An 18,226-nucleotide genomic window follows, 5' to 3' on the forward strand; every position below is an offset into this window, starting at 1 on the left:
GGCCATTAAAGGCCTTATGAGTATTTTTAATAAAAACATTTGATACAGTGGAACATAAACTCAGTGGAAGTGTGGCCCCTCGTGGACTATACTAGGCAAAAAGTGTTTACAGATACCAGACTGTGCTTGAAGGTCTAGGCCAGTCGGTTGAGAAAAACCCGTGTTACCTGGGCATAGAGTATAAACCGATAAGGGTTCTAATGTGTCACCCCTTGATGAGGTCGGAGTATGCCTGGATGAGTGAGCCGAGGGACTGTGTGACCCTTGTGTGTGATGGTGGCCTACAGAGACGAGGGCCAAAGCCACATCCATGTACCATCAAACGGCATTCATATTATAGACCGTTTCGGGAAAACAAGCCACCTTCATGGTGAAGCGTATGCATGTGTGAGAGATACCCTTATGCACCATAGGAGTTGTGGTCGCATCAAGTCCAAGTGACATTGACTCGTCTCTAGAGGAGGACCTATAATACACAGACTGGGATTGCGACCTCTTAGCTCAGCAACCAGACTTTGGTGACCAGCTAATGAGGCCCAGTTTGGATTGTGGTCATGGGAAACACTGGGTCGGTCTGATAAAGCAAATGTGGTCTGTAGTCCACAATTGAAAGTGGAGTGCCCCATGATTGTTGATTCAATTCCTAAACCAAATGGATTATTTTCTCATCAAATTAATTTAATTATGTTTCTTTTATGATAGAAATTATTTTAGAATTTTTATTTTAATTTTTATAAACCTGGATATTTTATTTATAATTTTTGGGTTTATAAATATAAAAATATTGATTTCACAATGGTTTAAAAATTCAAATAATATTTTAAAATTATTTTAGATTTTTTAAATATAAAAAAATTTCATGGGGGTCCATTTTGCACATAGGCCCACCATATTGTAGGAGGTGAGGCCAATCAAGCTCCCACTAGGGTGGCATGCCCCACCCCCTATTCTCTTCCTATTTTTTTGGAATATAGCATGTGGCTATATCTTTGAAAGATATTGACTAAATATAGACTTGATATATCTTTGAAAGATTTTATGAAAGTATGAGAAGGCTTGTACTATTTTATGGAATGCACAATATTTTAATTAGATAATTTTCTATTGATGGAAAAATGGTTTAAGAAAGGGGGATAAGGGTTCATGCACCTTCCATAATGTTGATGGCTCATTTATAAAATAGATGGCTCAGATCTCTCACCCCACAAGTCACCCTGATGAACGGTTCACATTCAATCTCCCTAGAAGAGGCAAATTATGGAAAACCCTAAACTCAATTTTTCACTATAAAGATGACATTGCAAAAAATAAAACTAGAGAATGCTGGAGATTACCTCAACCGGGCTTATTACACCCCACACCGAGTCACCACCATCCGATGGCGCGGGATCAACGGCCTAGCTTCAATCTCAACCGGGAAGGCAAGTTTAAGCCAAACTATACTATGGAACTTTTTAGAACTCCCAAGCCTTGAACCTAATTTAGCATATCCTCTATTACCCAACCCTTAGGTTTAATCAAGATGAGAGAGAGAGACTTAAGAGGTGGCCTAGGGTTGGGGCGTGCCCCTCTACAGATAGGCTAGGAGAGAGAGTTCTAGAGAGAGGAAGAGGAGAGAGAGTGGGGCGTGCCCTTAGAGAGGGAAGAGAGAGATGTGAGAGTGAAGAGAGAAAGTGTAGAGAATAAGGAGGGGATACACCCCTATTTATAGTGAAAAATTGAGTTTAGGATTTCTTAGGGTTTCCCATAGTTTGCCTCTTCTAGTGAAATTGCATGTGAACCGTTGATCAGGGTGACTTGTAGGGTGAGAGATCTGAGTCATCCATTCTATAGATGGGCCATCAATAATATAAAAAGTGCATAAACCCTTAGCCCCCTTTCCTAAACCATTTTCCCATCAATAGAAAATTATCTAATCAAAATATTGTGCATTCCATAAAATAGCACAAGCCTTCTCATACTTTCACAAAATCTTTCAAAAATATATCAAGTCAATATTAAATCAACATCTTCCAACTATATGGCCACAAGCCATATCCCAAAAAAATAGGAAGAGAATAAGAGGGTGGGGCGTGCCACCCTAGTGGGAGCTTGATGGGCCCCACCTCCTACAATATGGTAGGCCCATGTGCACAATAAGCCCCCATGAAATTTTATTTATATTTACAAAAATCTAAAATAATTTTAGAATATTATTTGAAGATTTAAACCATTGTAAAATCAATATCTTTATATTTATAAATCCAAAAATTATAAATAAAATATTCAGAGGTTTATAAAAATTCAAATAATAATTCTAAAATAATTTCTATCATAAAACAAATATAATTAAATTAATTTGATGGGAAAAAGATCCATATGGTTTAAGAATTGAATCAACAATCATGGAGCACTCCACCTTCAACTGTGAACTACAGACACACTTGCTTTATCAGACCGACCCAATGTTTTTCATGACCCACAGTCTAAACAGGGGCTAATTAGCAGATCACCAAAGTCTGGTCGGTGAGCCAAAGAGTAACAATCTCAGTATATGGATTACAGGTCCTTCCCTAGAGACTAGTCGAGGTCACCTAAACCTGATTCGACCACAGCTCCTATAGTGCATAGGGGTATCTCTCGCATGTGCATACGCGTCACCCTGAAGGCGACTTGCTTTCCCGAAAAGGTCCATCAATATGCATGTCGTGTGATAGTACATGGATGAGACTTTGACCCCCGTCTCTGTAGGCCACCATCACACACAAGGTCACGTAATCCCTCAGCTCACTCATCAGAACATATTTCGACCTCATCAAGGGGTAACACATTAGAACCCTTATCAGTTTATACTCTATGCCCAAGTAATATGGGTTTTACCCAACCAGCTGGCCTAGACCTTCAAGCACAATCCAGTATCTGCAAACACTTTTTGCATAATATGGTCCATGACAAACCACACTCACACTGAATTCATGTTCAATTATATCAAATGTTTTTATTACAAACATTCATAAGGCTTTTAATGGCCACACAAACCCAACATCTCCTACTTGCCTTTAAAGGCCTTACACTCTCTCTTCTTTACTTTCTCTTATCCCCATCTCTCTCACATGTCTTACAAAAACATTAGGGGTAACCCCCTTAGTTAAAGGATCTACAATCATCAGATCTGTGGATATGTAGCTAATCTTGATCTCTCTCAATCTCACCTCATTCCTCAGGTGATAGAAATATGGTTTAATATGCTTGGAGTTCTTGTGAAAACGACTCCTTAAAAACACAAATTGTCGTCGTGTTGTAGTAGAAAATCAACACTACCTCAGAACATACGGGATGAAAGCTTAGCTGATTAAGAAACTTCTTAATCCATAAGGCTTCCTTGGCTGCAAGACAGCATACCACATATTCAGCTTCCATGGTAGATAACGTCACTATATCCTGTTTCTTTGACTTCCAAGAAACTGCTCCCCCTCCAAACATAAACACATATCCAGATGTAGACTTCGCATCATCTGGATCCGCGAGATAGCTTGCATCTGAATATCTTTCTATTGTTATTTCAGTTCCCCCTTTGTATGTAAGCGCATAATTCATGGTCCCTTTTAAATATCGGAGGATTCTCTTGACCGCTTTCCAATGCTCCTCTCTAAGATTGCTTTGGAATCGACTAACTAAGCTCATAATGAAAAACAAGCCTGACCTTGTTCCCGTCATGACATACATAAGGGACTCCTATAAGGAACTCTCTCTATGGCTCTTATATCCATGTCTTCAGTAGGACATATCTTATTACTTAACTTCGACTTTTTGTCTATTGGGGTAGACATGGGCTTACATATACTCGTATCAAATTTTTCCAGTATTCTCTTGCAGTAAGTTGCCTGAGAAAGTTAGATAGTTTTCTCTCTTCTGTTTCTTATTATCTTGATGTCCAACACATATGAAGCTTCTCCAAGATACTTCATATCGAAGTGTTGTACAAAGAAAGTTTTTGTCTTTACTGCTAGGGCAATAAGCTACTAACAAAGAGCATATCATCCATATATGAGAAAATAAAGACCACATCACTCCCCACTGACCTTTTGATAGATACAGTAGTCCTCATTATTTGCAAAGAACCATGAAAAAGCAAAGGTCTCTTGAAATTTTATGTACCACTAACGCGATGTTTGTTTTAGGTCATAAAGGGATTTTTAAAGTTTACACGCTAGGTTCTCCTTCCCTTTTTCCACAAATCCCTCGGGTTGGGTCATGTAAATTTCTTCTTCTAAATCACCATTTAGAAAGGTTGTTTTGACATCCATCTGATGAACCTCAAAATGAAAATGGACTACTATGGCTATAAGGATTTGGATAGATGGGAATTTGGCAACAAGGAAAAAGGTCTCATCATAATCTATCCCTTCTTGTTGGGTAAAAGCATTTGCAACCAGCCTAGCTTTGTATTGTTTTATTTTCCCTTTTGAGTCAATTTTTTCTTGAAAATCCACTTACAACCAATGGCTTTACGTTTTCAAGGTAGAGGTACCAATTCCCATACATGGTTTTGGTTAATTGAAGCATATTCATCTTTCATGGCTTCTACACAGTATTCCTTTTCAGGACAGGACAAGGCTTCATGGTAAGCTTTAGGTTCTGAATCTGGATCTTCCCTAACTCTATCAAAATGTTCCCCCAGGTAGACAAATTGTTCTAGGTATATATGGGGTCTACTGGTTCGGTTACTTCGTCTTGGTTCGGGTTCAGGTCCATTTTGTCTGGAGGGTTCGGTTTCAAGCTCAAGTCTATTGGAAGTTTCAGGTTCGGGTTCTCAAAGCACAACCTTGTTTCTTGCCTCCTCAAAGAAGTCGGCTTGTTTCTGTCTCATTCTTACTTCAAGGAATTCTTCTTGGAAGAAGTGAGCATCGCAGCTCTTAATGAGAGCCCTTGTTTCAAGGTTGTAGAATCGATACCCCATACATGGTCTGGGTAACCAATGAAAATGGTTTTAACAGTTTTGGGTTGAAGTCTGGTCCTATTTTGGTGTGGAATAAGAATATGGGTTGAGAAACCCCAAACTTTTAGGCGATCACAGGAGGGAACACGACCTGTGTGAATATTTCGTGTCGAGTAAGTGGGGCAGCTTTTGTGAGAGTCCGATTAAGGATATAACATGCCGTCAACACGGCTTCTCCCCAAAAGTTTAGAGAAAGACTAGTATGCCCCCATCATACTCCTTACCAATTCAACTAAGGTCCTATTTCGTCTATCGACTACATCATTTTGTTCGAGAGTATATGGCATGATGTACTGGTGGATGATTTCGTTCTCAACACAGAGTTCTTTAAAAAGTTCCGATGAATATTCCCTCCCTCTATCGGTTCTAAGGACTTTGATTTTCAAGTTGGTTTGATTCTCTACGTCAGCTTTATATTATTTGAATTTTTCTAGGGCTTCAAATTTTGTGTGAATAAGATATACATGGCCATATCGCGAGTGCTCATCCATAAAAGTGATGTAATAACTCTTACTGCTTTTGATAGCCACATTCATAGGTCCACATATGTTATTATGAATGATTTTTAAAAACCTAGTAGCTCTTTTTGCCCCGATGGTATTTTTCCTTATTAATTTTCCTTGCACACAAGACTCGCACACTTTCGATAAATCTCCCTTATAATTTTGAAGAATGCAGTCCTTTTTCAATCTTTACATTCGTTTGAAATTAATGTGTCTTAACCTCATATACCATGAGGTAACATCTAATTCATTAGGGGACGAGACATAAGCAACGTTCTCTTTTATTTCAAGAGCAAATAACCCGTCTACAAGACGTTCAATCATGCCAACACTATCACCTTTCTTGACCACCACCTTCTCCCCAATGAAAGTGGTCATGAATCCAGTCATAGACATCTTGAGATCTGAAATCAAGCACTTCCTCATATCAGCAGCATAAAATGCTTGTTTTAGGATCAAGATACTCCACTCTTCAATTTCAGCTCAAAATTTCCAACTCCAAGTACATCAGTTTTTTTATTACCTCCTATGTAGATATGTTGTTGTCCCGGCCCCATGGAGGTAAAAAAACGATAGCTTTCCATGGTGTTTGTGACATGAGCTGTAGTACCGAGTCAAGACACTAAGAAACTCCCTTGGGGTCGGCCAACAACACCTCAAAGGCCACACAAGTCAGTTTGTTGTTGGTCCCTCTAAATTTGTTGGACCGACAATTCTTGGCTATGTGGCCCACCTTCTTACAAATAAAGCACCTCCTAGTCTCTCTCTTTCCTCCTTTATTACCAAAATATCTCTTTTTAAAGTCTCCTCTCTTTCCAAAATTATTTCTACCATTTCCTTTCTTAAGTTTAAAAGAGGGTGGAGATTTTACCATGTGTACGGCTTCCCTTGGAGTTGTTGTCAGTGCATGCCTTGAGTGCCTCCTTTCTTCTTCTCCTCTGATTGTCGTGATAAGTTCATCCAGCTTTGGTCCTTTTCTTCTCGTCTTGAGTGAGGACACAAAAGTTTCCCATGAGTTAAGAAGTGAATTTATGAGATGAATCACTTGCATAAGTTCAGTTGGTTTCATGCCTATGTCTTCCATCTCTCTGACTAGTGCACGAAAGATGTGCACATGATATGCGAACTTAGTACCCTCTACCATCTTTAATTCATTGTACTTTTTCATAACCATGACTTGCTTTATAAGAGAGATCATTATACTCTCTCTCAAGTCTATCAAAGATTCCAGTTGCAGTATAAATTGAATCATAATTAGAAGCATACGAGTCAGTTATGGCGCACAAAAGAATGTTCTTACACCTCAAGTTCCTCTTCTTCCAAGTGGCATACTCATCTTTGATTATTTGAGATGAGTCGTCACTTGGACGGTGAGAATGACGCTCATAGAGCATCTCATGTAAGTTTTCCTCATAAATAACACATCGAATCCTTCTTCTCCAAGCGGCATAATTGGTCCCATCGAACCTTTCGTTTTTCAGGATCTCAGAGATGAAGGTATGAGCAACCATATCTTTTATTCTCAAGCAAAATTAGAAAAGATTTCCTAATGGCAATCAAGAAACTATGCTCTGATATCAATGAAAGAAAGACCAGTGTGATCTTTTACAGAAGAATATAAATTATTTTTTTTCACCCCATTTGTTTTGGCAAAAGATCACTTACAAGTGGTCTTATTACAATAACATATACTTCAAAAATAAAATCAACAAAACAATAAAACCAAGATTTTCAAACTTGATGCCATTAGAATAACTATATCTTATGCTTGAGAATATAAAGATGAAATTGCAAGAAATAAAAGTAGAGTGTTGGAGATTACGTCAACCGGGCTTATTACACCCCACACCGAGTCACCACCATCCGATGGCACAGGATCAACGGTCTAGCTTCAATCTCAACCGGGAAAGCAAGTTTAGGCCAAACTATACTATAAAACTTTTTAAAACTCCCAAGCCTTGAACCTAATTTAGAATATCCTCTGCTACCCAACCCTTAGGTTTAATCAAGATAGAGAGACTTAGGAGGTGGCCTAGAGTTAAGGTGTGCCCCTCTAGAGATATGTTAGGAGAGAGAGTTCTAGAGAGAGGAAGAGGAGACAGAGTGGGGCACGCCCCTTAAAGAGGCAAGAGAGAGATATGAGAGAGAAGAGACAAGGTGTAGAGAATAAGGAAAGGGTACACTGCTATTTATAGTGAAAAATTGGGTTTAGGGTTTTTTAGGGTTTCCCATAGTTTGCCTTTTCCAGTGAAATTGAATGTGAACAGTTGGTCAGTGTGGCTTGTGGGGTGAGAGATCTGAGCCATCCATTCCATAAATAGACCATCAACATTATGAAAGGTGCATGATCACCTTTATCTACTTTTTCTAAACTATTTTCCCATCAATAGAAAATTATCTAATCAAAATATTGTGCATTCCATAAAATAGCACAAGCCTTCTCATATTAAAAACTACACAAAATAAAAAAATTTGAGCTCCATGTATCATCCAAATTTACAACGTAACTATTCAAAAAGATTAAAGGTGAGGAGCTGAGTTCATATGTCCATGAACACAAATGGATTCTGCCAACTTTGCAGGAAATTCATCTCAAGAATAAAACATAAAACACGACTAAACGAGAACATTTAAAAAACAAGGGATTGTGAAAACATAATGGTAATTAAATATGTAGAAGAAGTACCTCATGGCGTACTATGGGATGGAGAGAATAATCCTCTAGGATCTTCTCCAGAGCAGGAACTGCCTCTGCATCTTGCATTTGACCCAATGCAAATGCTGCCTCGTGTGCCAGTAAATTTGATTCATCTCTTGTGGCTGAATGCATTGACATTTGAAAATTAGTACAGAGAGAGGGGGGATTTTCTTTTCTTACAACAGAGTGAAAGAGGATGTTTCTATTTAATGACAAATTAATAACCCTAATTGATGACATGGAATATGAAACAAACCCATGGAATTGGATTGATTTCGTCAATTAAGAAAATATTAACATAAATATCAATGATATTATGACAATTTAAACGAGATATACCGCATAGAAAAAGAATTGCAAAACTCCCACTCAAAATTTAAGTAAAAAGGTGGTGCAGGAATACCAAGAATAAGGGCATCACGAGGGGCAGGGCCTTGGAGGTTCCGAAGGGAAAAGAGTGCCCTAAAACGTTCGGAGATGGGCTGGCTTTTGTCAAGCAATCGATCGCAGAGAAATTTCACAGTCGCCTGAGGTGCTTCAAAGTAACTACCAGACGCCATGGTTTCAGAAAATCACAGAGCCCAAACGCATGAGAACAGTTCAGGGATATTTTATGGGAAATTACTGTTTCTTTTTTCTTTCTGTCGGCAATTGCTGAAGGGGAACGCTAACAGATGAATATTCTGAGGAATGAGGATCTGACGTCGAAAGAGAAAATTCGAAAAACCCTTGCCTCTGAGGACTGAAGTAGTCGTTTAGACGGGAAGGAACCCTAGATTTGAATTCGTACGTGAATGGCTGCAATCTTCTTAAATAAGGAGCGGTGAGAGGGAGGCTTCACAATGATTCCGGGAAACAAATATGGAAAATTGTTTCATGCGCGGCTGGACCGCAGTTCTACATATGCGGTCTTGTAGTGCATCCATCTAAAAACAATCGAAACTAACGATCCAAAACATCTTCTTACTAGTATTATTATTTTTAGTTATTAAAATTTTTTATTTGTTTATACTCATGAACTTACATGTCTTTAAAAATTAAGTCTTAAAATCTATCTCAAAAATAGATTTATTAGGATGCCCACATTTATACGGGTTTTGGTCGTCGTGTCCAATAAATATTAGAGAAAATTATAGAAAACCCCTAAAATCACACTTTTTATGTAAGTTACTCCCAACCTAATTTTCTCCCACTTTTTTCCTTGAAACAAACTTTCTATGTAAATACCCCTAAGGAAAAAAGTTCATTTTTTTAAACAGAAATGCCCTTCTTGTACACAAAAATCATTTTGGCCCGATTTGACGTTGACTTTTTGACCTAGTAGCACATTTTCAGAGCGCACCCATTGTATTGCCAAACCACCATTTACATAAACTTAAATGTCGCACCATCGCATTGCGAGACCGTCCTTTACAGAAACTTAAGTGTCAGACCGCCCAAAGACAACTACTGAATCCAAAGTGAGTACAGCCCGAACCGCCCTTTACATAGTACAAGAGCCCTAAATCCAGTAACATTGGACCGCTCTGCCCTTTACTGAGTGTTCTACTGCTGGATCGCAGTGTTCTACTGAGTGTTCTACTGAGTGTTCTACTGCTGGATCGCAATGTCGGAGCCCGATAGACAAAAGAGTGGCCTGGGTAAGGTAAAAGTAAGGAGGGTAGTTTAGGTTTTATTTTATTTTATTTTATGGTTGGGGGTATTTGCATAGAAAGTATATTTTGGGGACAAAAGTGAGGGAGAAAGCTAGATTGGGTGTAAGTTGCGAAAAGTGTCATCTTAGGGGTTTTTTGTAATTTTCTTTGAATATTAGGTAGCATATGAGTGATACATTATGTGATCGTTTAAATTAGCTACAACGTCATGGAATGGGCCAACCACTTATGTGAACAAGGGACGGTTGAAGAATGCCCTTCACTCTCAACACGCGAAAAATTTTAGATCGTGCCATCCAGATATAAGACATACGGTTATGATTCACAGTCGTTGATCTAGAGCAGTAGGTGTTTCAAAAACAACTTTTTAAAAAGGGTGCAGTTTGTATAAAGAGGAGGCTCTAAACAATCAAAATAAAGCGCACCTTCAACTAGTGCAGAGAAATATGGTTTCATGTTGAAAATCTTTGTGATAGCCTTAAAATATATTTTCATCTTTAATTATAAAACCGTAAATCTAGAAAATTGACGGTCCAAAAATGTGTTACGAGATGCACTATTTCCAAAGATTGAAATACATGTTTTTATCATGTCTATACATCTTGATGTCAAGATCATCAATTTGAGGATATTTGAGCATCAAAACAACCTCTTCTGGTGAAATTTTTTTGGTAGGCTCTAATTTGATTGTTTAAAACATCTACTCTATATAAACTTTTTCTTTTAAAAAATTAGTTTTGGACCCTAAATTTTGTGAAAAGGTTTTTTTTAGGACTTTTAAGACCTTGGCTGTTTAAGGTACTGTTTTTTGAAATTGGGCCTCACACATCCACGTAAGAATAACTATCAATATGCATGTACGTTACATGTATATTGAATATTAATTATTAATATAAAGTTTTAATCTTATAATTAAACTTTCAAGACATAAAATTTGATTACCGAAGAAGAGAGAAAGTTTGATGGATCATCTTCACATATGGGCTTCTATTAGATAATAATTAATTTTTGTGTTTACAATTATATTATTTACTAATTTACTCTAAAATTAATATTAATTATCTTAGGTAAATATATTGTTTAACTATCGGTAAATATATTATTTACTCATCAGTAAATATTATTCTAGAATATTAGAAAAAAAAAAATACAAAATTCATCATATAAACTTCAAAATATAATTATAGTTCTATTTGTAATTGTATTTTGAAGCTAATTATTTTTCTAAAATATTTTTTAATTATATTATTTGGATATAAGTAGTGAGAAGAAATACGTTTATTTATGATCTGACCGAGAGTATGACCTTGATAGAGCATATGCCAAAAGAAAGAAAAAAGAACAGAGAAGAAATTTTTTTTTATTTTTTTATTTACCAATCTAAGTATTTTTTTTTCTATTTTAATAGTGAACTTTACTAATAAAAAAAGTTACTATTGTAATTTAGCCAAGTAAAGTCACCAGCGTAGTTATCAAGATCGAATTGAAACGCGTGGTACCTAGACTAGCAACCGGATTTGATAGAAAACAGGTCTCTAATCAATTTTGGTCAGTTTGACTAACTGTTTTTTATTGGTCGAATTGATTAAACAAATTTAGCTTTGTATAGAGCCTACCCTCTAAACAATTAAATTAGAGCTTACTTTCAAATAGTGTCAAGAAATGTAGTTTCAATACTGGAAATCTTTGTGATAGCCTTAAAATATATTTTTATCTTTATTTATAAAGTTTAAAGCTTAAAAAATAATATAGATGGACATATCTATGAAAACTTGAAATTCTTGAAAATTGACGGTCCAAAAACGTATTACAAAATACATTATTTCCAAAACTTGAAATCCATTTTTTCTCATGTCCATGCATCTTGATATCGAGATGATCAATTTGAGGATATTTGGGCATCAAAACAACATATTCAAGTGAAAGTTTTGAATTAGGCTCAAATTTGATTGTTTAGAGCCTCGACTCTATATAAACTTTTCTCTTTCATAATATATTATATATGTTTAAACTATTTCTAATTTTCTTTACTTTATAAAAATTTTGATCAACAGATTCGAAGTTTGTCAAAGTTGTTTAGACCAGATGGTCGGATCCTGGTAATACTAGTTCCTTGAGGCAAAGGATTGGAATAAGATACTTAAAAACATACTCCAGATTTGTGACACAAAACAAACAGAGATAGTTAGGTAATTTGGCAATAGTAGCTTAACTGGCTACATCACCAAATGCCCTTATCTTATTCACAATTTTTTAATCCACAATGAGGGCAATTTAGATACTCAGTAAAAAAAGGTTGAGGGAGGGACCTAAATGCGCTGTCTTTTAAGATATAATCATTTTATTAGTAAATTAGTTAATTTAACCACTATTTCTTTTAAGAAAATTACATAAATATCTATTTTAGTTTCCATTATTACCAAAATACTTAAAACTTTATGTTATTACTCATATGTCTAATTTTTAGCTTCACATCAATTTTTTTTAAAAAGACCGAATTGCCCATTTTTTGTTTACCAAAAACCGAAATGGACTCAAATTTAGTTTTTGAAAAACCGAATATCAGGGCCTGCATCACACACAAGTTTTCACATTCTCTCTCTTGCTATTCATCCTTGATTTTAGGGTTTGGAAAACCGAATATAAAGACAACAAAATGATGCAATTTTCTCTGTGGTGATACTTGGATCAAGCCATTGTAAGGGTAAAGGTTTATTAGAGCTGGTTGGGTCGATGGCAAACTAAATGGTTGTATCGGTCAACCTCGAAAGAGAGAAGAGATAGAGAGTAGAGAGAGATCCTTCAAACCAGTGTAATGACTGCTGTGTGTTTTCTAGTCTCCATGGAGTGGACACCCACCATGAAAACAGAGCATTTCATATCAGCTTGAGAGAGAGATCTAGTTGGGCATGTTTGGGTTTTGAACAATTAATCTCCAGACTTTTAGTTGGGCGAGTTTTGAACATAGACTTTTAGTTGGGCGAGTTTTGAACATTCTTGAGAGAGAGACTATGATCACTATAAACTAAAAAGGTTCACTGAGGAAGGAGGGAGAGAGAATCATCGAGGAGGAAGCAGATAGAGCAAGAGTACAATTGGAGCACAAAGGATCACTAAAACCAGAGATGTGAGTTGCTCTCTTAAAACCCAAAACCCCAAAATCAAGGATGAAACACGAGAGAGAGAATGTGGAAACTTGCGTGTGATGCAGGCCCTGATATTCGGTTTTTCAAGACCCGAATTTTGGCCCATTTCGGTTTTTGATAAACCGAAAATGAGCAATTCAGTTTTTTTTTAAAAAATAATTATGAAGTCCAAAAAAACGGATATATGTGTAATAATGGAAAGTTTTAGGTAGTTTGGTAATAACAGAAAATAAAACATATATTTATGTAATTTTCCCTTTTTTTTAGTGACTTGATCTATAATTGCTTAAATATTATGAAATGGCATAGTATAAGACCGTGCAATTTTTGTACAAGGAGTTGGCAAATACCCTTATCTATCGGATGTGAAATCCGATGACTTAAAATGTGCCATAGTATTCAACAATTTTGTTCTACACATGTACTAGTCAATGACATACGTTAGCCACCCGGTTTCACGTTTCTGTTGAAATAAACTCATATTTAAGGAAGGGCGCAATTTGTTAGAACCTAGGCTCTAAACAATCAAATTAGAGCCTACCTTCAAATAATGTCAAGAAATGTGGTTTCAATGTTGGAAATCTTTGTGATAGCCTTAAAATATATTTTCATCTTCATTTATAAAGTTTAAAGCTTCAAAAAGTAGTGTAAATCGACAAATCTATGAAAACTTGAAAATCTTGAAAATGGATGGTCCAAAAATGTGTTACAAAATACACTATTTCCAAAACTTGAAATTCATTTTTTTCTCATGTCCATACTTGTTGATGTCAAGATGATCAATTTGAAGATATTTGGGTATCAAAACAACATCTTTTAGTGAAATTTTTGTACTAGGCTCTAATTTGATTGCTAAGAGCCTCGGCTCTATATAAACTTTTCCCTTTAAGGAATGCTTAATCATCTCACTTTTCAATATGAGCTGAATAACCCACTGCTTCTCTCTATACAAAAAATACAAACTATACTTTCCAAAACACTATATTATAAATGATATATTATTACCTCTAGCCACCCGATTTCACTGTTGAAATAAACTCATATATTTAAGAAATGTTTATTCATCTCACACTTCAATATGAAATAAATAACCTACTATTTCTCTCTATACAACAAAAAAACAAAATTATTTTAAAACATCATAGTATTTATGAAGCAAAAAACAACAAAAGAAAGAGAAAGAGGGGGAGAGAGATTTTATCGAAACTGGTTTGGGTTGAGAAAGAGAGATTGATTCACCCATCTCCAATCTCTTTTTGCAACATATGATCTCCAACAACATGATCCCAAAGCTATGCACATCAACTTTCACAGTGATCGGTAAATTCCTGTGCCATTCTGGAGCAATGTATCGCCTTGTGCCCCTCAAATCTGTAACGGTTCTCATTTGATTGGGGTCCATGAGCTTTGCAAGTCCAAAATCTGATATTTTGGGTGTAAAATTTTGATCCAAGAGTATGTTTTGGGGTTTAATGTCGCCATGTATTATGTGGGTGTCGCACTCTTCGTGCAAGTGTAGCAATACTTAGAGAAATTTCCACTCTCTATGCCCAAATTGGCCTTGTTTCTGGATTCAACATTAGATTTGCAAGTGACCCATTGCTCATGAACTGGTAAACAATAAGCCTATGAGAGCCTTCGCCACAATAGCCGAGTAATCATGCTAAATTCTTATGGTGGGTCTTCCCAATGGTGTTCAACTCTGATCGAAACTCTCTCTCTCCATCTTCAATTATCCCATGGAGCTTCTTCACCGCAATGCTAACACCGTTAGGTAGTTCTCCTTTGAAAACAGCTCCAAACGCGCCTCTGCCTAAACTCTCATGGAACCCACCTGTGGCCTCCTCGAGCTCCTCATAACTAAACAATTGCAGACTGCTATCCTCTACATCAGAATTGCTCCTTACCCTAAGCATTTTATATCTCGGGACCCTCGATTTAACACAAAAAAAGCCGAAAATTAGTACAAGAAGAAAAGAGCAAGCAGCAAGCACAATAGTAACCCAGAATAGAGGCTGCCTATGCGATCGAGTTGGGTTAGACTCAAAACCCCCAACTTTGACAAAAGCTTTTTGTGACAAAGTGCCTGAACTCTGCTTCTTGTATTTCAATGGAAGTGCCTGTTTCTTACACTGCATGTTAATGAATAGAACTAAAGCACAGGAGCAATCGTCCAAGCAAGCTTGTGTACACCTCTGTTGGCTCAATGTCAAACTCTCGTATGCATTATTGACCATCTCTAGGCTCTCCATCTCGATGACGCTCAAATTCCCATTCCCTCTTTCTCTTCTGCATTCATCTATAATGCTGAAGTTCCTCTCGCAACCTTGAGACCAGTCTAGTGGGTCTTTAAACTCGAAACCAGAAGGGCAAATGCAGCTATAAGAGTTATCATTAGCCTTACAAAAGCTATCCAGGCCACATCTTCCTTTAATTTTGCATGGGTCAGAATCAGGGATCCAACTCCATGGGTTCGAGTTCATGGTCATGGTAACATTTGGGTCCTCCAAACCATAAGCGAAAGGGCGAAAATTCCTGTCAACCCCAAGCGTTGCTCTGAACAGAAAAGTTCTAAAATCTGAACCACTGAGAGCTACTGACGAATTAGATGAATTAAAGAAATGCAAGCCCATCTGGTTCAAGAATCAGTGTCAGATTGCTCCCTGCCCCTTCCAAATTGGCTGCTCCAATATGCATCATTAATGCCGACACTAGTCATCTTTCCATGCGCTAGGTAGTAGAGCTGAAGACCCTGATACTAAGCATATATTTCCCTGTTGAATGGTTAGTCTCAGAGACACTCGAATAGAGCTGAGCATCAGTATTGAGAATTTGGCCCTGTAGAATTGTATCAGTTGGAGAATAAAAAATTTGCCATACAATTTGATTAGAACCATAGAGAACAAAGTTACCGTCGTCTCTAATGGCTGCAAAAGATGCTGGAACTGCATTATCGGAGATGGGGCGGTCAACTTGGCCTTTAGATTTCGGGCTTCTCAAAAAGGAGGCTTCCACTCGTGGTTAGGATGATGGAGTGGCCAGTAGAGAGAGGAGCAGAGTCTCTGTTGCACACCAGACCAGGGTTTTTTCAGTTTATGAAGCCAGATTCCATCTAAGAATGTTTGGGTGTTAAGGAGGGGGTAAAAACCAAAGGCAAAGTTACCAGATGGGGAGAGCCAGTGGCTGCAATTGTTACCAGTTGGGTTTGTAGAGAGAAAAGAGCCTAACCTTATGTTTTGTGCAGCAGGAGATTGAGCTCCTATTGCAGGGATCCCAACCAGCAAGAGCAACTGCAATAGTGCCGTGGCAGCCATTAATTCCCAGGCAGCAAGTAGAAGTTACTTAACTACTCCTCTATATATATATATATATATATATAGATGGAGAGAGAGATTGTTAAATGGACAAAGACATGTCATTGTGATGTGTTTGAGAGAGAGAGAAAGAAAGAGGAACAAAAACAAGAGTTATGTGTCTGTGCTTTCTAGCTTGGCATGGAAATGCCTCAGCTGCATTGTTGGTCAATTTTGTATTGGATTATTTATTTATTTTTTTGATTTTTTAATTCCTGCCGTAGGTGGGACCCTTCCCACAAGCTTAAAAAATAATAATAAAAATAAAATAAAATAAAATGAGCCACATAGCACATAAATGATAAAGAGGATTTTTCAAAGTCTTACTCATGGAAATTGTATAATAATCTCCTATATGTTCATAGTCTTATATATGTTCATAGTCTTACTCATGGAAATTGTATAATAATCTCCTATATGTTCAAAGTCTTACTCATGGAAATTGTATAATAATCTCCTATATGTTGCTTGATCGACACTAGAACACCTATATTTTGGGCAAAATGGGTTTAGATGATTTGTTGCGATATACACTCTTATTAGAATTTGATATCTTTATTTTTTTTACAAAATTTAAAGGTTTTTCAATGTTTAAATTGCAATTTTCAATGAATTATGAGGTGAAGATTTACTTATTTTGATAAAACTGCAGCCCTATCAAACTATTACATTATAAAATAACAAATCATATCTAATTTAGTCAATTAACATTTACAACATTTTTTAATATTTATTTAAAGGGCAATTATTTCATGCAATGGTTGTATCGTAGTTTAATGCAACCACACTTCTAGAAAACCATATTTTTGGCATTTTTGTGACTACAAATTTTGCACACATATTCTCTTCATCCCCATAATCAATCTTAAGGGGAAAAAAAAAAAAATTCAATTTGCATCCTATATATGGTCAAAATTAGTACCCTCCAACAATAAATCTCGACTGTCCATTTGGTGAATTTCAAGATCTAGGCCTTGACAAATTCAAAATCACTTTTTTCATTTTAGCATTGTTCATCTAATCATGATAACACTATATAAAAATTTTGGGAATACAAAACTCTATATGAGGCCTATATCTAACCTTCTTACTAAAATGGACGACTTATATTAATTGGGCTACAAAAACACTTTCTCGAGCATTTTTTCTAAATTTTCTTTTTTTTTTAATTGTTCTTTAGAATGAAAATAGTAATATGGTTTTTTTAATGTGGTTGCATTATATTATGATACAATCGTTGCATGAAATCAATGTCCTTATTTAAAAAGTTACAATTATATACATAAGGTAAAATTTCTTAATTCTCATTATTTGAAGGAAAAAATAATAAAATATTATTTAATTCTTTGAAACAAAGTTTTTTACCTATTTATAATTTCTTAAATGAAACTTCTCTAAAATAAAATTCATTTTTATATAAAGCAAATATGTTGTAAGTAATTTAATTTGCATATTACTACTCCCATATTATAAGTTAAAATATGAATATTTAAAATATAAAATAATTTCACTTTATGAGTAATTTTGGAAGATCAAAATTTAAAATATTAATTAATAAATAAAGTCAATATAAATGTATAATTGTACAATATGATGAAATGGGGTGTCTGGCCATAGTTGGTTACTTTCTTTTTAATTGAAAATACACGAAGTCTTTATCATTTTGTAAAAAATATTTTACATGCTTATCACTTTCTTAAGAGAACTTCTCTAAAATAAATATGGGTTTTATAATAAATTACAATTTATATTAAGTAAATTATACTTTTGAAAAAAAAAAAACTATAAATTTCTTCTAAAAATGATTTCAAATTTAATTAATAAATAAATGTAAATCTATAAATATAAATTAAATTTCATGTCATAATTAATTAAAAAACTTATATTTAAATA

The 18,226-nt window shown here is 35.8% G+C and overlaps 2 protein-coding genes across 2 annotated transcripts in view; both read right to left on the bottom strand.

Annotated features, from left to right (window-relative positions):
• Positions 1-8,965, bottom strand: part of LOC18445675 (ARM repeat superfamily protein) — a 45,727-nt gene extending 36,762 nt beyond the window's left edge. Inside the window, exons 1-2 of the mRNA XM_006855764.4 lie at positions 8,583-8,965; positions 8,168-8,301 (exon numbers count right to left, since the gene is read on the bottom strand). Of these exons, the coding sequence (XP_006855826.1) occupies positions 8,168-8,301; positions 8,583-8,739 (291 nt within the window). The 5' untranslated portion in view covers positions 8,740-8,965. The remainder of the gene's footprint in view (positions 1-8,167; positions 8,302-8,582) is intronic.
• A 5,374-nt stretch (positions 8,966-14,339) lies between these two features.
• Positions 14,340-16,522, bottom strand: LOC18445674 (G-type lectin S-receptor-like serine/threonine-protein kinase LECRK2). The gene has a single exon (XM_088858302.1). The coding sequence runs from the start codon at positions 15,611-15,613 to the stop codon at positions 14,639-14,641; it is 975 nt and encodes a 324-aa protein (XP_088714428.1). The 5' UTR covers positions 15,614-16,522; the 3' UTR covers positions 14,340-14,638.
• Positions 16,523-18,226: the final 1,704 nt, after the last annotated feature.

The sequence above is a fragment of the Amborella trichopoda genome, chromosome 2 (assembly GCF_054954075.1).
Source record: "Amborella trichopoda isolate Santa Cruz 75 chromosome 2, AtrichopodaSantaCruz75HAP2 v2.0, whole genome shotgun sequence".
Lineage (NCBI taxonomy): Eukaryota > Viridiplantae > Streptophyta > Magnoliopsida > Amborellales > Amborellaceae > Amborella > Amborella trichopoda.

Excerpts from the sequence above, each read along its gene's own strand:
- LOC18445674 (XM_088858302.1), bottom strand. The coding sequence starts at position 15,613 with ATGGGCTTGCATTTCTTTAATTCATCTAATTCGTCAGTAGCTCTCAGT.